The sequence below is a fragment of the Rhinoderma darwinii genome, chromosome 10 (assembly GCF_050947455.1).
Source record: "Rhinoderma darwinii isolate aRhiDar2 chromosome 10, aRhiDar2.hap1, whole genome shotgun sequence".
Lineage (NCBI taxonomy): Eukaryota > Metazoa > Chordata > Amphibia > Anura > Rhinodermatidae > Rhinoderma > Rhinoderma darwinii.
The window spans coordinates 42,930,206-42,952,135 of record NC_134696.1 but is presented as its reverse complement, the minus strand read 5'-3'; the positions used below and the strand labels follow the sequence as shown (position 1 = coordinate 42,952,135).

Here is a 21,930-nt window from a genome sequence, read left to right as displayed (position 1 = left end):
GAAGTATTAAGATTTCCCTTAATAAGCCTAGGCCAACCCTTGAAAAACAACCCCATAGCATTATCCGTCCTCCTCCAAATGTTACAATTGGCACAATGCAGTCAGGCAGGTAACGTTCTCCTGGCATTCGCCAAACCCAGACTCATCCATCAGACTGTCAATAGAGAAGCGTGATTAATCAATCCACAGAACACGTTTCATTGCTCCAGAGTCCAGTGGCGGCGGCTTTACACCACTCCAGCCGATGCTTGGCGATGTAAGACTTGCATGCAGCTGCTCGGCCTTGGAAACCCATGCCATGTAGCTCCCGATGCAGTTTTTGTGCTGATGTTAATGGCAATGTTTTAAAACTCTGCAGGTATTAAGTCAGTATAGCGAGGGCGACTTTTATGGATTATATGCCTCTGCCCTTGATGAACCCACTCTGTAACTTTACGATGTCTACCACTTACAACTACCTTTTATTTCACAAATGTTTGTAAAGGCAGACTGCTTGGCTAGGTACTGGATATTATACACGTGTGGCAATGTGACTGAATGAAATACCTGAATTCAATGATTAAGAAGTGTGTCCCAATACTTTTGTCCATATGGTGTATGTCCAGTCATTGGACAAGCCTGTGAACTTGAAAAGAACAGGTCTGTTTTCGCAAATACTTGTATTCCCAATGAAATAATAATTCTGGAGAATCTTTTCTTAAAAGTATGCACTGTGCAATTCCTGTTATTCCTACTGGAAAATTATAAATAAATTGACAATGGGGCGCTGCAGTGATTGGACAGTGTCAGAGAGTAAGGAGACATTCTATAGACACCCCTGATCACACGAGATGTTAGTCTATTCATACATTTCCAGGAGAAATAATTGAGGAACGGCACAACACAGTTCTCAAAAAGCTGCTCTACAATTGTTGTCATGGGGAATGCAAGTATGTACTAAAACGAACACGTCAGGAGAGATGACAGGCCCAAGTTGTTGAATGTAAGATTATGATTCAGGGCAAACCAATCACCAGGCACAGCGGGCGGGGTCCAGCATCCATATAAGGAGGTGAGGTCACCTAAGGGGGGCATTATCATCTGACTGCAGGGGGGCACTCTCCTCTGACTGCTCGGGGGGCACTCTTCCCTGACCGGTCGGGGGTACTATTCTCTGACCGCTCGGGGACACTCTTCTCTGACCGCTCGGGGGCACTCTTCTCTGACCTCTCGGGGGTACTATTCTCTGACCGCTCGGGAGGCACTCTTCTCTGACCGTTCGGGGGGCACTCTTCTCTGACCGTTCGGGGGGCACTCTTCTCTGACCGCTCGGGGGGCACTCTTCTCTGACCGCTCGGGGGGCACTCTTCTCTGACCGCTCGGGGGGCACTCTTCTCTGACCGCTCGGGGGCACTCCTCTCTGACCGCTCGGGGGCACTCCCCTCTGACCGCTCGGGGGCACTCTCCTCTGACCGCTCGGGGGGCACTCTCCTCTGACCGCTCGGGGGCACTCGTCTCTGACCGCTCGGGGACACTCGTCTCTGACAGCTCGGGGACACTCGTCTCTGACAGCTCGGGGACACTCTTCTCTGACCGCTCGGGGACACTCTTCTCTGACCGCTCGGGGGGCACTCTTCTCTGACCGCTCCTCTCTAACCACTCGGGGGCACTCTCCTCTGACCGCTCGGGGGCACTCGTCTCTGACCGCTCGGGGACACTCGTCTCTGACAGCTCGGGGACACTCTTCTCTGACCGCTCGGGGACACTCTTCTCTGACCGCTCGGGGGGCACTCTTCTCTGACCGCTCCTCTCTAACCACTCGGGGGCACTCTCCTCTGACCGCTCGGGGGCACTCGTCTCTGACCGCTCGGGGACACTCGTCTCTGACATCTCGGGGACACTCTTCTCTGACCGCTCGGGGACACTCTTCTCTGACCGCTCGGGGGGCACTCTTCTCTGACCGCTCCTCTCTAACCACTCGGGGGCACTCTCCTCTGACCGCTCGGGGGCACTCGTCTCTGACCGCTCGGGGACACTCGTCTCTGACAGCTCGGGGACACTCTTCTCTGACCGCTCGGGGACACTCTTCTCTGACCGCTCGGGGACACTCTTCTCTGACCGCTCAGGGGACACTCTTCTCTGACCGCTCGGGGGGCACTCTTCTCTGACCGCTCCTCTCTGACCGCTCGGGGGGCACTCTTCTCTGACCGCTCGGGGGGGCACTCCTCTCTGACCACTCGGGGGCACTCTCCTCTGACCGCTCCGGGGCACTCTCCTCTGACCGCTCGGGGGCACTCTCGTCTGACTGCAGGAGTCAAAATTTTTGCAGTTTAACATATTTGCCATTTCCACTGTGAGGGGGGAGAAGCACAATTTCACTTTCGGACGCCAGATTAGCCGCCCCATAACGAAAATATATCAGTGCACAGTGACTGGGTGGCCGTCGTTGATCTTCGCATCAATAGTCTATTTTGCTACATGCATTTTTATAGCCGCACACAACTATTCCTCCCGGGCTCTGCTCCCCGCCTGTGTATAGTTTATTCCCGCCGTTATTTTCCACTATCAGCCGGTGTTGTGTCCTCCCCTCGCGCCCCATCCTCCAGCGGCCTCGCCCCCTCCTTCTCCCGCCGCTTGCTACTTTCTCACACACGTGGTTCCAGCAGTTCACAGAGCTCAGTGACGTCACGGGCCCGGCCCTCATCGACGTCAGTGGGCGGAAAATAAAGGCGTGTCCTGTTGTGTCGACCCAGCCTCCTTCTGAATGTGTTAGCATATGATTAGCATGTGATTATCGCCGAGCAGAGGCTGCAGAGTGAAGCAGGTGCCGAACATGGCGAGTCAGCCCGGAGCCGCTCTCCGCCTCTTTCTCCTGATCAGCGGGCTCCGAGCCGGATTACTCCAGCAAGGTACCGGGGATCGAGAGAAAGGGGAGGAGGACGAGGAGATCCAGAGGGAAGAGAGGAATGAATACCTGCAGATCATAGGACAATAGGCTTAGCTATGAGCGGCACTTCAACAGGGATCGGGAGGGAGAGTAGAGTGAGGAAGCCTGGAGCGGGGAATGGAACAGATGGGGGAGCTGGAGAGAGGGCTAACCTGTGAGGAGGGAGAGGGGGACGCAGGAGGGGAGAGGGGGACGCAGGAGCCTGGAGGGGAGAGGGGGACGCAGGAGCCTGGAGGGGAGAGGGGGACGCAGGAGCCTGGAGGGGAGAGGGGGACGCAGGAGCCTGGAGGGGAGAGGGGGACGCAGGAGCCTGGAGGGGAGAGGGGGACGCAGGAGCCTGGAGGAAAGTGGGAGAGAGAGCTGGAGGAGAGCGATGCAGGGTGATTGAGAGTCTGAGGGGCATTCAGGGTAGTGATGGGGCAGGAGCAGAGGTGAGGGGGGGAAATTCAGGAGATGACTGGAGAGTGGCAGAAGGACCAGACATGTGGAAGGGGTGAGAGAGGGCAAGTGCATTGGTGTGGCATAGTATTGGAGGTAGTTGTAGTACTGGAGCAAAAGTCGGGTATGCCATGGGAAAATTGGCATTATAAAAGAAGGGACATAAGCAGAGTATTTTGACAAAGACTGGCAAAGGCAGAGAATGGGCATAAGTGTTGTACAGTGGGGAGTGGAGTAGATGGGGACAAAGGTTTGTTGTTTTTCTGGGGAGAGTGGTACCTGAAAACTGATCAGGAGGATGTGAGGGTGTACTGGGGGATGTGAGGGTGCACTGGGGGTAGAGGGGCAGCTAGATGTAGACCATTGATCACAACCATGGGGCTCCTGGTAATAAGTAGGCGATGGCTGGAGAAGGTCAGTGCTAGAAGTGAGTTGAGTGATGTGGGAAAGATACAGACATGGATGAGTAAGAACACAATGTACAAGGGATAGATAATGGAACCGGCCGCCCTGGAGTATTTTAGAATATAATGGTGTATGTAAAAATTCTGTAGCGTTGAGTACAAATAGGGGGAAGAATGTTGGGGGAAGTAGAGGGTAAGAGGTAAAATGTATGATGGGGGTGGGAGGATAGCCGGAGAGGAAAGAGATTTCACTTGAAAGAGAGATGGAAGGATCAGGGAGATGAGAGGGAAAGAAGATGAAAGGAGAAGAACAAAAGGGAATGGGGAGAGAGAAAGGAGGGAAACCGGGAACTGGAGGGAGAGAGAGATGGGTAGACGGAAGAGAGAGTAAAAACCAGAAAAATGAGCGCTGGTGCAGGAGGAAGCAAGGAAATGTGATGCCCACAATGTTTAACCCTGTCTTCTAAGCACCCACTTGTTGCATGGCAGTTGTAGATGTGTAGGTCTTCGGTAGACCATCTTATCTTCTGGGGATCGAGCATTGTGGGCTCTCCAGATAGTTTGGGGTTTTACCAGTCTGCAAATGAAATCAAAGCATTGGGTATATTAATATTGGAGGCTCTGAATACCCTTATTATTGTATTGTCTCTTAGTTATTGGGTGTTGTTGGTACCATTGAAATACTGTAGCCCTATCTACAATGGTGTAGTGATGGGAAGAGGGATAAATCACTGCGTAGTAGACTGTGTGACTGCGCTCGAGCTCTGCATAGGGGGTTTGATTGTAGACGTATGGTCTTACCGCTCAGGCTTGTTTATTCTATGGTTTATACATTTTTTATCTTCTGCATTATATCATTGTCTTCAATGAATAAAATGTTCCATTTGTGATAAACTTGGAGCCTATGTCCCAGTCCCATTTTGACATGTTTTGGGTATTTTTGAGGGTGTCACACTTAGTTGGCAGAGAGGAAGCAATATTTACTATTAAGGTTTAAGTGTGATTGATTTCTAACTGCTGCTTGACCCCCCCCTTCCTACTCTCTGGGGGCACTGAGTGTGAATGGGGAGGACTGGATCCTGCTGGGGGCAGCGTTTTGCATGGGGGAGGGTATTGTATGTGCAGATTTAAGTCCCAGTATTGTTCATCGGGAATCTTTTCATTCTAGTATGTGGGTTGTTTTGCTAGTGTATCTTTTCCTGTCTGAGATAAACCCCAGCCCCCTCCTCTGCTGTTCATTCCAGTTGTGATTCCGCAGTCTGACTCCCTCTTTTTCGATCCTGATGCTTGTGTAATGTGTACGTTAAAGTGTCTGCAGAGCTGCTCACTCCAGCTGCTCTCCATGTCCCTCTTTTTAGAATTGTAGCTTTGCTTTTCCTTTTCTATCCACCAATTTAGCATTTAGGAGAGTCCCTCATGTGTGACATGGTTTGCAGGAGAAGATACAGGTTGTGTGATAAGGATGATAGGCTCAATGTGTATATTCAGGATGGCCTGCGTTGTCGGATTTTATTTTTGCTGCTCTCATGCCTTATCCGGGTCGTTCGTGTTCTTTCGAGATTGAAGCTGCGACTGTTCTGGCATAGCTCCGAATCAAGAGGGCAGTGTTTGCATTTGGAGAGCAAAAAACAGAAGAAATACTTCTCTCAAGCTCCATGTCCATCACACAGATGCACTCCCTGCAAAGCTTTTGCCCACCCTTTAGCCATTACTGAAAAATCCTCCATCCAGTCTCTCTCCGCCCATCATGCAGTAATATTCTCCCGTCCAGTTCTCTTGGACCCTCTAATAGAGAAAATATTGGTAGTGTGCCCACAGCAAAGCATGAAGACGTAGCCGTAGAACTGCCAGGCACCTGGAATGAAGCCTGCAAAGAGTAGAATTGTGTTCACCCCTTCTTCATAAATGTGGTCATATAAGTTCACAGCTGGTGGTTAATAGGGCATAGTGATTTGAGGTATTCTGTGTGTACAGATGTTAACCTGTTGGCATCTCTCATGTGTATTCTAGTTAAATTGTGCTTTTAATTTTTTACAATAGAGAAGTCCTCATACGGTACTACATTTCTTCTTGCTTTGTTAGTATTGACTTGAATGTTGACTGCCCCATATGGATACTGATACTCTTTGTTTTAGTAGGTTCCTCTTGTTTAAACAACCTTCTGATCTATAAGGATATTGTTATTTATGGCTATTAGGACCCCAGATGTAGAAAGTCTTAGAAGTCTTTGTTCTACCATGATTACAACCTCCATTCTTCCTGAAGCCTTTGATGGTCCACCAAAACCTTGCTTTTCCACCAACCCAAACCGTACTCCTCTCTCTTCTTCGGCTTCTTTCTTATAGCAACGTAAATGATTGGTGGCTATTTTTGTTCTGTCCTTCTCCATTCCAAAAGCAAAAATAATCAGTTGGATTTATTGGGTGCCCATGCCAATTTTGGGTTTAGCGGCAGCTTCATGTTTAGCAGGTGGAGACCGTAATTGTGAGCAACAAGTAGGAACATATCAACTACTGCTCTTCCAAGTAATGTACAGGATCCATGACTATGTGAAGAAACTATGTATCTATTGGACAAGTGTAGCCTTTACTTGTGATGGTAATTAATATTCCTAGCTTATATCTTTTTGCACATGTTTATAGGTGATGTGAAAAAATCTGACAGGGTAGGCAAGTAATCATTATGGATCGGAAGGTCAACATCTTGATGATAGAGTAGTTGTTGTGGATTCGTATCTGGTTATCATGATATTGCCGACTTCAGAAGTATGGTCTACGTTTTTCATAAAATCTCCTAACTAATAATAACAAACAACACAATATCTTGCTTTAGAAATCTTGTAAACCGTAATGTTAAGAGTTGATCCCATCTATTCGTATCCTTGAAATCCATAATGAGATATTTGTAAGAATTTTATAAATGTTCTTAATCACAAACACAGATGTGATGACATCAGAATTTACTATAGTCCCATTCATATCCACTGTAATTTCCATTTTCCTGGTATGAATAGATCTTATGTCAATCTTTTGTGTGTTACTGATTTAATTCATGGCCTGGTCCTCAGGAAAAGTTTTCCTTGCGATACATATGCAGTATTATTGTACTATCTTAATATCAGGCATGGTCGTCATGTCATTATGCTTCTTTGAATCTTTTAGTGTTTTCAATATTTAGTAGTGACAAACTATTTAAAATACATAAACTGGCGTTTACTCCAATGTTTTGTAAAAAAAAAAAATCATTTTTAAATTTGGGTCTGGATAGATACCAGGAGCCAGGTAGCCAATGCGCCAAGAAATGTGCTGCAACTTTCTAACTTTTTAGTTTGTTTTCTGTTGATTTCTATAAAGCTTATTATTGCTTGGTCACGTTCTCTTTTGGAATGGTGTAACTGGCTCCCAAATTTTGTAATATTTTGTCTGTTCCTGTTTCTAATATACTGTCTGGACAATACAGCATATGGACATATCCCAGGAGCTGGGTAGTCTGTGTGCCTGGAAACCTAATTTTTTTTAGGAGCTCTTATTGTCAGTCTACTAAAAAAAAAAAGTACAACTTGCTCATGGACTGATGTAAATGCCTCCGAAACTCTACAATAGTTTGGCACAGACGTTCCTTATATATCATGGCGGAATCCACAAGGGTGTCTTTGGTGAAAGTTAGTTCAAGTTCAGACATAGAGGATTTTTCTAGGGATTTGTAGTGCGGATACCACCGTACAATACATGTTGTTTTCAAAACTTCTTACGTTGCGGAAGAAATCCGCACGGATTTATGTCATGCTGTGAAACTTCAAATATGCTGCACGCCAATAATATCATGTATTTACATTGCGGATTTCACCCCTTTAATGTACAGGGAGAAATCCCTAATGAATCTGCAGCACGATTTGTTTAAAAATCTGCATCGAGCAGAGAATTTGTTGCAGAATTTCCGTGGATGTCCTGCACTGTGTGTGGCCGTTCCCCCTTGAGGTGCAGCATTTCTGTAACTAAGACAAGTTTGATTGGTATTCTGTATGTTCTTGGCAACGCTGTAGAAGATGAGACATTGTAGTGGGACTTGAGGAAAGGGATTAAAGGTGTGGTAAATCAGGATATGTTTCCAATAGACTGGAACAAAACATGATCATAGAGTAAACCTGTTACAGTAAAACTAGTCGTAGATGGATTATTCGGATCGTTTGACGTTAATCGTCCCACAAAACCATTTTTTTTGTAAGAATATTAGAATATGATCAACAAGCTGTATTTTCAATGTATCTACAGTGAAATATCAAATGTGTGTGTGGGAGGGGGTATATGTATTCCGATAATCCTGTGTAGGAAATGATCCCATGAACTGCAAACATGAGGAAAAAAAAAAAATTGAACCAGTAGTAGCAAGTTGTTACGTTCCTAGTCCCTTCTCGACTATCTCTTGTTGAATTAAAGCCGTTTTGGCATTCAACTGATTGCGACGGGTCCGGCTTTTTTTATACCCTGTCGACCAGATGTTGCTGCTCGGGAAACCACGTTTTGGTCACTTATTTTCTTTTCATTGGCTACTGCAGGAAAACTGTGCTAATGGAAAGCTAATGGATCTTGTGATCAGCCCAAGTTGCCCACAATATTTCCCTCTGCAGAGAAACATTGAGGTTACAAGGTTGTATCAATTTTACCAAAACCAAAAGTCACCACAGGCTACTTTCACTCAAGAGTCAGTTCATGGATATGTAATAAAAAATGAAGAGCACTCCACTTTGTGGCATGAGATATTCATATAGATAGTGTGGACATAACACTCCCCTTCTAAAACTGAGAGGAGCACACATTCTCTCTTCACAGTTGAAATCTCCAAACATTCCTTGCTGGTTCAATGTCTGCACAGTCTTCACACCAGACCCCTTATAAGTACAAACGTCATGTCACACTGCAGTACAGGAGCTCAGCTAAGCTGTTGGGGTTGTTTTCGTTGACATGCTTGCTGACTGTTTCTAACGACAACCAGCATAACTTTGAATGCAGCTTTGGGATATAATACAGACTGTAAGGCCTCATGCACACGAACATATTTTTTCCCTCCCGTCAATACTGGCGTAAATACGGGTCCGGTGTCACACGTATTCGACCCATTTTGCACCAGTATTTACGGACCCGTGCCCGGAAATACGGTTCCGGTGTCACCAGTATTCCACCCGTATTTACGGGCACGTTTTCTAATCGGCAGCCCCTTCTCTCTATCAGTGCAGGATAGAGAGAAGGGGCAGCCCTTTCCGAGGTAAAAGTAAAAGAAATTCATACTTACCCGGCCGTTGCCTTGGTGACCCGTCCCTCTCTTGACATCCAGCCCGATATCCCTGGATGACGCGGCAGTCCATGTGACCGCTACAGCCTGTGATTGGCCTGTGATTGGCTGCAGTGGTCACATGGGCTGAAACGTCATCCAGGGATGTCGGGCCGGATGTCGAGAGGGACGCGTCACCAAGGCAACAGCCGGGATACCGGACTGGAGGAAGAAGCAGGAAGTTCTCGGTAAGTATGAACGTCTTTTTTTTTAATTTTTTTATTTATATATATATATATATATATATATATACAGGTTGCTCTATATTCTGATCGGAATTCATTGTCCAGTGTGCTGAAAGAGTTACTGCCGATCAGTTAACTCTTTCAGCACCCTGGACAGTGACTATTTACAGACGTCGCCTAGCAACGCTCCCGTAATGACGGGTGCACACATGTAGCCACCCGTCATTACGGAAGCTCCATAGACTTCTATGGGCTGCCCGTGCCGTTATTACGGCCTGAAATAGGACATGTTCTATCTTTTTCAATGGCACGGGCACCTTCCCGTAAGAAAACGGGAAGGTACCCGTGGCCAATAGAAGTCTATGAGCCCGTTATTACGGGTCGTAGTTACGACCCGTAATAACGGGTGTTTTTACGGTCGTGTGCATGAGGCCTAAAGCCATGTTTTTTTTACAAATATAAAATGGTTCTCAAATGTGGACTTTCCCCTTTTAAATTATGAGCCACTGGTGGTCATTGAAGATAAAATATTAAAACCATTGTATATAATCTTTATCGGGACTTGCTCACCATAAAACAAAGTATGAAATAATGGATTTAGTGGATGGTCGTTATAAAGTCAAATTGACCGCAACGTGTGAACATAGACCTACCGTTTTCCGTTGAAGGGAGATAAGCCGAATGTCAGAATATATTTCTTAATAATACCACAATACGGTGTGTTCATACCTCTGCTGTACAGTGCCTAAAATAATAGTCACACGGCCCAAATATTATACCTGTACTCATCTCCTCTCACACAGTTCAAGGGACGCTTGGCAAGCCTGAAGTCATCGAGGGCCTATTGAAGTCTTCCTTCTAAAATGTATCCCTGGGTGGGGCTCCTGAGAAGTAAATGCCTAGATCCATGCATCTTTTCAACCCTTATTTAATAACTACATTGTAAAGTGGCCACATTTCCATCCAATTATGGGTTAGAGCTGTGTCACAAACCCTTTGAAAAAATAATTGCCCCTTCTTTTATGAGGGACCGTAGAAGTAGGCCAGGCTTTCCCACCTAAAGCGGCAGTGGGCATGGAAGTTTCAATCTCCTTTGAAGCCATTCACATGTGCGTCTTAAACCATTTATTGAATCTCCTTCATTAGGTCATGTCGAAGTTGTCCTGTGTTAAAACTATTCTACAACTTTCGGGAGCACATTGCTATGTCAGGTCAGCTCATAAATCTTTCACTGAGGATTTTAGCACAGGTTATGTTCACATCTGCGTTAAAAGCTCCATTGCAGATTCTATTCCATTTTCATTCAGCGCTATCTTTCCCATTAAAACGACGGACACTGCGGCAGAACCTAATGAACCCCATTATAAGTCAGTGAGGTCCGTCGGGCACAGCTGGTATCCGTCGAATCCAGCATTGCGTCCGTTATAAAAGCCGAAAACACCGATGTGGACGAAGCCTTAAAGAGGACCTGTCACTAGCTCCTATAAAATGAGTTATTAGACTCACGTGATTGCCGCTATGTCTGAGTCCAGCGGTGGTGATTGCTTACTTCTTTGTCCCCGCGTTGATGAGATATTGCCCCTCTTTATTTATTAATCAATATGTAAATGAACTGCTGGCTAGCCAAGTGGGTTTGGCCACCAGCTTTTCTCATTGGGCGGAGCTAGCAGACAGCCTCTGATGCTGACCTATCCGCGTGAGGCTGTTTGCTTCAGACATTTCTAGGCCAGTGTCATCATGTGAGTCTCCCGTGATGACACTGGCCTAGGAATATCTGAAGCAAACAGCCTCACGCTGATAGGTCAGTCAGAGGCTGTCTGCTAGCTGCGCCCATTGAGAAAAGCTGGTGGCCAAACCCACTTGGCTAGCCAGCAGTTCATTTACATATTGATTAATAAATAAAGAGGGGGGCAATATCTCATCAACGCGGGGACAAAGAAGTAAGCAATCACCACCACCACTCACGTTAGTCTAATAACTCACTTTATAGGAGCTAGTGACAGGTCCTCATAGAGACATATCAAAAGTTTTGATCGGTGGGGACTTGGGTGCCGAGAACAACACCATTGCTGAAACGAAAGTGCAGAAGTGCTCAGCTTAGCGATTTGCTCCTTTGGCTGCTCATCGTCAGGCTTAAAGAGGCTCTGTCACCACATTATAAGTGCCGTATCTCCTACATAAGGAGATTGGCGGTATAATGTAGGTGACAGTAATGCTTTTTATTTAAAAAAACGATCTATTTTTACCACTTTATTAGCGTTTTTAGATTTATGCTAATGAGTTGCTTAATACCCAAGTGGGCGTATTTTCACTTTAGATCAAGTGGGCGTTGTACAGAGGAGTGTATGATGCTGACCAATCAGCATCATGCACTCCTCTCCATTCATTTACACAGCGCATAGGGATCCTGTTAGATCGCTATGTGCTGTCTTATACTTACACATTAACAATACTGAAGTGTTCCACGGGATGTCTATTCACAATCTCTGCACTTCGTTACTCTGTCTGTGGTAGTTACAGCAGAGGAAGCGTAATCTCGCGAGATTACGCAGTAAATGACAGGTTACAATGAGATCACGCTTCCTCTGCTGTAACTACCACAGACAGAGTAACGAAGTGCACAGATTGGGAATGTCTATTCACTGTCTAAACACTTCAGTATTGTTAATGTGTTAGTATAAGACAGCACATAAGGATCTAGCAGGATCCCTATGCGCTGAGTAAATGAATGGAGAGGAGTGCATGAGGCTGATTGGTCAGCGTCATACACTCCTCTGTATAACGCCCACTTGGTCTAAAGTAAAAATACGCCCACTTGGGCATTAAGCAACTCATTAGCATAAATCTAAAATCGCTAATAAAGTGGTGAAAACGGATCGTTTTATTAAATAAAAAGCACTGCTGTCACCTACATTATAGCGCCAATCTCCTTATGTAGGAGATAGGGCACTTATAATGTGGGGACAGAGCCTCTTTAAGATGGCTTACATAGAACGCCTATGTAAGCTGCCTTCCTCTTGACAGGGAGCGCCATTCACAGCTGAGGGAGAAAAGTGCTCAGCTGAGCGCTTCTGCACTTTAGTTTCAGCAATGCTGGGGGACTCCGCACCCGGACCCCCACCAATCAAAACTTTTAATATGTCTCTATGACATATGAAAAGTTTGATGAAAGTGCAGTTACTCTTAAACCTCGGTGGAATAGACAGGTGAAGTTATTTCCTGGTATAAAATCGAGAGATTGTTGTGAGTGGTGTCACGGGTTCAGATATTGCTAGCTCTAGTTTGCTGCAGGCCTATTTGGATCAGAGTTAGTTTAGATTGCAAGTGAGGAGAAAGATCTTGGATCCTACATTTATGCTCAATTCACACAATGCTGCGTTTTTTGTGGCGCTGGGAAAAACTCATATACAAAATGACGCCGAATAAGAAATGCCACCAAAAATACATGTTACATTTAAAAAAACACTGGTGTTTTTACGTGCGTTTTTTTTTCTGCAGTTTAAAAACTCTGTGTGAACAGGGCCATATTAGTTTGGTTCCCTAATCTGTTCGTCTTTCCTGCTATCCTGGAGATGTCTTTGTATAAAGTGATAAATGGACAGAGGATTTAAGTCACTGGGATAGTGACTAGTTTTCCCCAGTGTTGGCTTTAACAACTTGGCATCTAATTACAAATAGGTGACCTTCGCAAATTCATCTGTTGCTGGGTTGTTTAACCCTGAATGGTCCAAAAGACGGCTATGAGCATACTTTACACTAGACTTAACCAACTGCACAATCTGCAGAACAAAGTAGCCCTGTCATAAAACCGTGTCTCAAGTACTCACCAAAGTGCATTACTGTTTACTAAATGTCATAAAGATGCATTACTGGACACTGCAACATGTTCTTGGGGCCATTTACGCCCACAGATAAAGACCATTGGCATATATAAAGTCTAGAAGCCGTAATAAGCATGGATTTATTTTCTCTTTTTTTTTTTTTGTACCGTGCATTGTAACTTTGTGATTGGCCATGTTGGCCACATCTACAGTGCACTAAAAATAAAGTTAGCGTCAATATAATTGATCCACAATGCCAGCTCACCTCGCTAGAATGTGGGCATAACCGATACCAGTTGTAATATTTAATGTGTGGTGCATGGACTTACCAGAGCTCTGAATGACACCCCAACATTTGATAACTCAGTGAACCCTTAATGTTTCATCCTGGTAAGTAAAGAAAGTATAAGGCTAGATTCACATGAGTGTTTCTGTTTTGCGCGCGTAAAATACGCAGCTTTTTTTCTTGCGTTGCAGTCCCGTGTGGCATCTGCTCCTGCCTTGTGTTTGTGTGTGTGTGTGTGCGCACACGCGGTCAGAATGATGTATACGGGCGGTGCTGCACTAATGATTGCCGAAGACAGAATGTGGCGGGCACACTACAAAACACCCTATGTTCTCTGTCTTCCATGCCTGCGCCACCGCTCATTAGTGCAGCGCCGGCCGCATAACCTCATGCTGACCACACGCGCACACTTATTGTCAGTGGCGGGGCAATGCCTGTAATAGACAGCCACAACCCCGCTCTAACGGTGGAGATCAGAGAAACCTCATTTCCGCCGCCATTTCCTTGAATGCTGCGATCAAAGCTGACCACATCATTCAAGGAGTAAATGAGAAGGGGGATGTCCTTTGGATTGCATCACAGGAAATCCCTGTAATGCGATTGAGGGACATACCATATATGGGCAGACAGCCCAGGGGCCATTGGGAGGACCCCAGGGCTGTCTGACCATATTTCCTGTTGTTAGGGCATACTTGGGTGTGTCCTAACAATTGCCTGTGTACTATCAGTCTAATGTACTGGCATATAGATATATTCCAGTACATTAAAGTTTAAAAGTAAAAAAAAATAGAGTAATGTTAAATAAAAAAAAATACACACATTTCTTACAAAAAATATTAAAGTAAGTCTCAATACATAAAATATACACACGTTCGGTATCGTCGCGACTGTAATAACAACTTTATAGCATCATTTATGATATTTACGCTGTTAAGAAAATAATAAAAACTTTCACTTATTAATGTGCCTCACATTCATAGTAATTAACCCCATAATGTACCTCACACATTAACCCAATGTTGTCCATTATGACTGTAAGAAACATGATGGGGTTAATTACTATTAATGTGAGACACATGGAGGTTCAAAATTCATCACACCTCGTGCCTCACATCAGAAAATGTCCAAATTCTTGTACCGTGACAACTCCACACGGATGTTGTCCGTGTGCTGTCTGTTGTTTTCACGCACCCATTTACTTCAATAGGTTGCGTGGTGCGCAAAAACGCACAAAAATAGGACCTGCGGTGAGTTTGACGCAGCGTTTGCCCGCTGCGTGAAAAACAACGCATGTCTGAATAGCCCCATTGAATTACGTAGGTCCGTGTGATGGCTGTTGTTTTAACGTCCGTAACACGGAAGTAAAGTACGCTCGTGTGAATCAGGCCTTAGAGTTTTTGTGATTGCAGTGCGGGTAGAATGTCCCCCAGGGGTCCCTTAGGCTTCGTTCACATCTGTGCTAGGGCTCCGTTCCGTCGGAACGGAGCTCTGACAGACACAAGCGGAAACCATAGGTTTTTGTTTTCATCACCATTGATTTCAATGTTGACTGATCCGGTGCCGATGGTTTCTGTTTGTCCCCGTTGTGCAAGGGTTCCGTCGTTTTGACGGAATCAATACCGTAGTCGACTACGCTATTAATTCCGGCAAAACTACGCACAATGGAGTCAAACGGAAACCATCGGCACCGGATCAGTCACCATTGAAGTCAATGGTGATGAAAACGGAAACCTATGGTTTGTGTCTGTCAGGGCTCCGTTCCGATAGAAAGCTCAGACGGAACGGAGCCTTAAACGTAGGTTTTTCGCTAATCTCCCTATGCTTCAAGATCCTCTTGCTGGATTTGTTGACGTGAGATATGACCTTGGTGTCCTAAGACATGCTGCATCTGCTGCTCTCACCCCTGATACTGCATGTCACAAAGGAAATCTGAGACATTTTGGGGTATCTATGGGAGGGAACAAGAGAGTCTTTGAGGGAACTTTTGGTTGACAAATGAGGGGGTTGTTGGAGGACGCGGAGGCCAGGAGCAGGAGTGCTGTAGCTGCCTTCTTCTGTCAAAACAATGCGCCTATTCATGACTGTGTTGTACATGCACGAAGTGAATGAGGTCTTTGCTTGCGGGTGGAGGAATTATCCCCCCTTTACTAATGAATGATCCATCCTGCATGTAACAAGTGACATTTACTGAGTTGTGCGTTTTTGTTAACCCCTTTCTCTCTAGTTGGCATCTATGACGGTGAGGCTGAGCAGTAAGAACCGTCTCGTTGCATAGGATACAAATGTCCGAGAGATAAAGAAAAAGATCAGCAATGCTATGGCTCTTGTAGCACTAAACGTCCCAGCAACAGACACAGATCACAGTGGTTTTAATTAAATCCACGACAGGTGGTGCTCAGTGGTTGGTAAAACAGGCCATGGCAAAACTTTTCCCTGCCTATATTGTCATAGGATATTGGCTCTATCCGTAGTAGGGCCTGAAGTGCGGTCCCTTGACCTGTAACAGGCGGTGGTACCCATTTATATTCATACCTTGCTGTCTAGCTCTGTAATATTCATTTAAAAAGTTCAGCTATGGCGTGCAAGGATTTACGGCCCTTATTGAAATACATAGATGGCAGTAAAGTCTTGAATTTTTCTTTTTTTTTTTCTTTCAATTTTTTTTTCATGGGTGTCATTTAAATGTAAAAGATAAAGATTGAGAAGGAAGGGATGTGAGGAGATAGGGACAGCGAGGGAGGGAGTATATGCAACGTTGCCCTAAATTGAGCGTTTCATTTTTTTGATATTTTATAAAACTCTGTCCTGATGATATTTCACGCCTCATTTGTTACTTTGAATTGCCAATAAAATGAACGCCGTTCCTTTTGTAACATGCTAAATCAGGCAGTGCACAAATAAAAATAACTCTGCATGCACCCGAGGGTTTGCCAAGCAGAGCGCTAGATCTGAGGTGGATTGCATGCCCGCTGTGGCGCACACACGTGTTCCGGAAGATTACATGGGACTGCAGGAGTATGGCTTTGAATGTGTGCATCGTTTGGATGTGTTCTCTGCAGCACGGCTGTTCTGTAAGGGGCTGCTAGAAGATTACTGTTCCTCGAAGTTTCCTCCCTGAGATGTTGTCGTTGGGCGTTTTTTAGGTCATTACATTTCATTGACGATAGTGGCGATTCTGGTGGTTGGAATAGTGTAGTTTACAGCGCTATTCCAAACCTTATTTTTTGCGCTATGCCAGCCCAATGAAGGCCAAGAGCACACACTTTTTGGCCTCCGTTGGGCTATTCAACCCCTATGGACACGTTTAGCCTGTACGTCGGGAGCTTTTCTGGAGTACAAGCTAAACGCATATTTCAAACGTAATGTGAACAGAGCCTAACACAAATAAAACGGTGAGAGCAGTTGTACCCAACCCTGCTTCCTAAGAGGGGCCATTGGCCTCTCTGCCACCTAAGAAGATACCAGTATGGCACAGAGTACGTGGGGGACCCTGTTACAGGATTTGCACTGGGGCCCGTGATCTTCGAGTTAGTGTTTTAGTTACCACAACTCTATCTTTAGTCACACATCACAACCTTGTTCCTTCATACAGTTGTTGGCCCTAAAATTGAGCTGTAATTTGGCCGTTTGGGTGAGGCATTAGGGTATGTGCACACGCAGTGTTTTCAGGCGTAATTCGGAACGCCTACAAACATCTGCCCATTGATTTCAATGGGAAATACGGCATTCTGTTCCGACGGGGCGTTTTTTTTACGCCTCATTTTTGAAAAACAGCGTATAAAAAGACGCCTGTATAAAAAAAGGGCATGTCACTTCTTGAGCCGTTTTTGGAGCAGTTTTTCAAACGCGAGTGGCTTAAAAAACTTCTGAAAATCAGGAGCTGTTTTCCCTTGAAAACAGCTCCATATTTTCAGAAGATTTTTGCTAAGTGTGTGAACATACCCTAAGGCTATGTTCACACGGAGTATTTTGGGGGAGGAATATCTGCCTCAAAGCTCCAAACGGAATTTTGAGGCAGATATTCCTCCCCCAAAATACTCCGTGTGAATAGCAATTATCGCGCCGTTTTTCGCCCGCGGCCATTGAGCGCCGCGGGCATAAAACACGCTTTCTCCTGCCTCCCATTGAAGTCAATGGGAGGTCGGAGGCGGAAGCGCCCGAAGATAGGGCATGTCGCTTCTTTTTCCCGCGAGGCAGTTTTACTGCTCGCGGGAAAAAGACGCCGACGCCTCCCATTGAAATCAATGGGAGGCGTTCTCGGGCCGTTTCTGGCGAGTTTTGCGACGCGGTTTCCGCGTCAAAAAACTCGGCAAAAGACCCCGTGTGAACATAGCCTTATAGTGATTTGACAACACCTGGTTGAAATGTTCACATTTGGTTTGCGATGGGCCACACATCCACTTTTTCCTTTTCCCCAATATTCTTCTATAAGCTCTGAACAATTCTGTGATCGTATCAGTGTCCGTGGACTGCGGCTAGACCACGGCCTAGCGATATACCATCCGTTCCAATAGTCAAAAAAACTGACTGATAAGCCAATATTTACAGTAAAATTCCTTCAATCCAGGAGCAACGAGACCTGATAGGTGTGAGATTATGAAATGAGTCCTAAGCTTCCTTCCCACACACTTTTTGTGTGGTGTCTTTTTTTTTCCCCCTAAAATGCATACAAAAAAAGAAAGAAATAAATTTTTTGGAGTCAAATGGTACTTTTTTTTTTGCTAATGGTGTGTTTTACTATGTACATTTTTTATATTGCTTATCATGAGGTACAAAGATTCCTCTTTGCACACATGATAAATTCTGAAAAACGGCATCAAAAAATCTCAACACGCATTGAGGCCGGATTCACACGAGCGTGTGCGTTTTGCACGTGCAAAACAAGCAGCGTTTTGCGCGCGCAAAAGTCACTTGACGGCTCCGTGTGACAGCCCTGTATGATGTCGGCTGCGTGCTTTTCGCGCAGCCGCCATCATTATTACACTCTGTTTATATGTTTGTATAACATCCTTTTCACAGCTGTTTGCGCAAATCACTCTTGTCCCACGGAAGTGCTTCCGTGTGGCATGCGTGATTTTCACGCACCCATTGACTTCAATGGGTGCGTGATGCACGAAATACACCCAAAGAACGGACATGTCGTGACTTTTTTTCAGCGGACTCATGCTGAGTAAAAATCACGCACATGTCTGCACGGCCCCATAGACTAATATAGGTCCGTGCGACGCGCATGAAAATCACGCGCGGTGCACGGACTTATATCCCGTTCGTGTGAATAAGCCCTAACATGAAGTGGCAAAAGAACCCTATAGAGGTTTATGGGAGAAAACCCCACTAAATTCTTGAAAAAAAATGCCACTGAGCCAAAAAACGCAAGACAAAAGAGAACAAACTGCCATTTAAAAAGCGCAATGTTTGCGGTGTGTTTAATATTTCCACAAAAAAACGGCAGGAGAAAGTTACAAATTTTTTCTAAAAAACGCTGTGTGAGAATCCACCCTTAGGGTATGTGCGCACACAAAATCAAAAAGTCTGAAAATACGGCGCTGTTTTCAAGGGAAAACAGCTCCTGATTTTCAGACGTTTTTTTTTCAAAGTAACATTTTTCGCATCGTTTTTAGAGGCCGTTTTTTGAGCTGTTTTTCTATAGAGTCTATGAAAAACCGCTCCAAAAACGGCTGAAGAAGTAACATGCACTTCTTTTTCGCGGCCGTTTTTTTACGCGGCCGCTTTGAAAAGCGGCCGCATTAAAAACGCCTCGTCGAAACAGAACACCGTTTTTCCCATTGTAATCAATGGGCAGATGTTTGGAGGCGTTCTGCTTCCAATTTTTTTAGCCGTTTTTCGGCGCGAAAAACGTCTGGAAACACTGTGTGTGCACATACCCTTATAATTGTTTTCTCTGCTCGATTTTCTACAACTGAGGTTCAGTGCTAAAAACAAGTGACGGATTATCAGGCTTCCTGTTTTATCAGATGCCGGAGTAAAGGAATTTTGCTTTAGCGGTTATTCTTGACCCAATGTCTGGGCGAGCTATCCCTGAAAATGTGAACCCCGATATAGATAACATCAACAAATGATTTATAAATCTACATTACGCAGCTATCCTGTTACGTGATTTCTTATAATGTTTTTATGAATTATTTTAGTATTCTGGAGGTGACAACCACTAATGGCAGCCATTGCAGTCCCCATAGGTGTGGCCCCACCTTATTCGCGCTCTACCAGTGGAAATATTTCTGCAGTCCCGTCCATTTTGAAGCTGTTGCATTTTCAAGTACCTAGAAGCTCAGGATGAACTTCAATACATCTAAGGGTATGTGCACACACACTAATTACGTCCGTAATTGACGGACGTATTTCGGCCGCAAGTACCGGACCGAACACAGTGCAGGGAGCCGGGCTCCTAGCATCATAGTTATGTACGATGCTAGGAGTCCCTGCCTCGCTGCAGGACAACTGTCCTGTACTGTAATCATGTTTTCAGTACGGGACAGTAGTTCCACGGAGAGGCAGGGACTCCTAGCGTCGTACATAAGTATGATGCTAGGAGCCCGGCTCCCTGCACTGTGTTCGGTCCGGTACTTGCGGCCGAAATACGTCCGTCAATTACGGACGTAATTAGTGTGTGTGCACATACCCTTAGGCTGGGTTCACACGACCTATTTTCAGACGTAATGGAGATGTTTTATGCCTCGAATTACTTCTGAAAAAACGGCTCCAATACGTCGGCTAACATCTGCCCATTCATTTGAATGGGTTTGCCGATGTACTGTGCCGACGACCTGTCATTTTACGTGTCGCTGTCAGAAGACGGCGCGTAAAATAACAGCCTCGTAAAAGAAGTGCAGGACACTTCTTGGGACGTAATTGGAGCCGTTTTTCATTGACTCCAATGAAGAACAGCTACAAATTACGTCCGTAAAAGACGCCTCCCAAAACGCCAGTTTCTCCTGAAAACAGCTCCGTAATTTCAGACGTAATTGCAGTTATCGTGTGCACATACCCTAAGGCTTGTTCACACCTGCGTTTTCTGTGTTCCGTCGTTCTGCTCCGTCAGAGGAGCAGAACGAGGGAATGACGGAGCCGATGGTTGTGCTGCACAACGGATAGCGCCGGTTGCCGACGGAACCCATTGACTTTAATGGGTTCTGTCGGGGTGTCCGTGATTTCACCGGACACAATAGCGCAGCATGCTGCACTTTTGTCTCCGGTAAGCTCTGGTAAAACCTGCCGGATCTGCGACGGAGGCCCCTAACGGAGCCTCTGACGCAGATGTGAACAGGGCCTAATCTGAGCTCCAATGCAAGGAAATGTGAAGACATCGTAAAATGGGAACTAAAATAGATGAATTGATTGATGAATTAAAGTGTGGTCCGTAAGGCGCGCTCCATCTATACATGGGGCCTGCTGGAATAGCGCGTCAACAATACAAATGATGGAAGTTACATGGCCACCTGTGGGATTATTAGTAAGTAGTCCAGGATTTTTTCAATAAAATACGTTATTAGGGCAGTCGTGAACTCGTTTCGATAGCGTTCCATATTCCGCATGCTTTTATGTGGCTCCTGAGCTCCTTGGTAGCATCTTTTCTTGCCTTTTACAGTAGGGGGTCTATTATTTCCATTACATACACTACCGAGGACTTGGATAGTATGCATTAGAATATAACCTGCAGACTGTCACAAATAAATATCATTGTTTCCTATGGTGAAAGGTACAGGTTGTTGGGGAATTTGCTCCGTAGGGGACAGTAATACTTGCTTATAGTCGGCACTAAGCAATCTTCCGTTTCTCAGCCTCGCCATTAGAGCGTGATGAGGTATGATTTTATTTATATTTGTAACAATTCTTCTCTTGGCTGAAATAAATGAGTCGCATACATTGTCCTCTTATCCTCTATATTTCTTTTTCCAGGTATGTCACAGCTGATTTTAACAAGTAATTTTAACCCTCTCCCACAGGGCGTGAAATTAATGGCCCGTCTGTGGCCTGTTGCCGGTGCCAATCTGCCACCGCTCATACAAAGGAAGCAACATGTGGTTGCCATTTGTTGAACATTGATTTTTCTTGCTTGTTAACAAGTGCTCACCTTGAACCGAAGCCTGTACTATCCGGGTACGGTAATTGAACGTGACAGGACCACAATGAGTCATTACTGGGGTGTGTGTTTACATACGTTCATTTTATGACATTTCCTTTTAACGTACAGCCTTCTCTCGTGAGCTTGTCTGGATCCTAAATCTCTCCTATGATGAATCTATTTTTTACTTCGGGTGAAATTTGTTTTCCCGTTTCTCGTGTGCTGTTCCGATGCCATATATACTATATTTTTGGAAGTTGTGTATGTTTTTGTAGTGTAGTTTTGAATGTTTGTTGGGAAGGCGAGAGGTTGCACAGTGGTAACTACTAGTCTCCTGCTGTCTTGTTAGCACTGGAGCAGATACAACCCGACTGGGGGATGTTCCTGGCCGTGTTCTCTTTATAAATACCCCACTGATCGAAGGATGGGGGCTCCGCAGGGCACACGGTGTACAGATGG

At 45.3% G+C, this 21,930-nt stretch overlaps 1 protein-coding gene across 5 annotated transcripts in view; it reads left to right on the top strand.

Moving 5' to 3' along the window:
- Positions 1-2,714: 2,714 nt before the first annotated feature.
- The window catches only part of CADM1 (cell adhesion molecule 1), a 228,313-nt gene continuing 209,097 nt past the window's right edge, over positions 2,715-21,930 (top strand). For 2 of the 5 annotated variants that reach the window (XM_075839791.1, XM_075839790.1), the window contains exon 1: positions 2,716-2,888. In XM_075839791.1, the coding sequence (XP_075695906.1) occupies positions 2,813-2,888 (76 nt within the window). In that variant the 5' untranslated portion in view covers positions 2,716-2,812. Of the gene's footprint in view, positions 2,889-21,930 lie in introns of all 5 variants that reach the window. The other 3 variants (XM_075839793.1, XM_075839792.1, XM_075839794.1) reach the window with 3 other exon arrangements.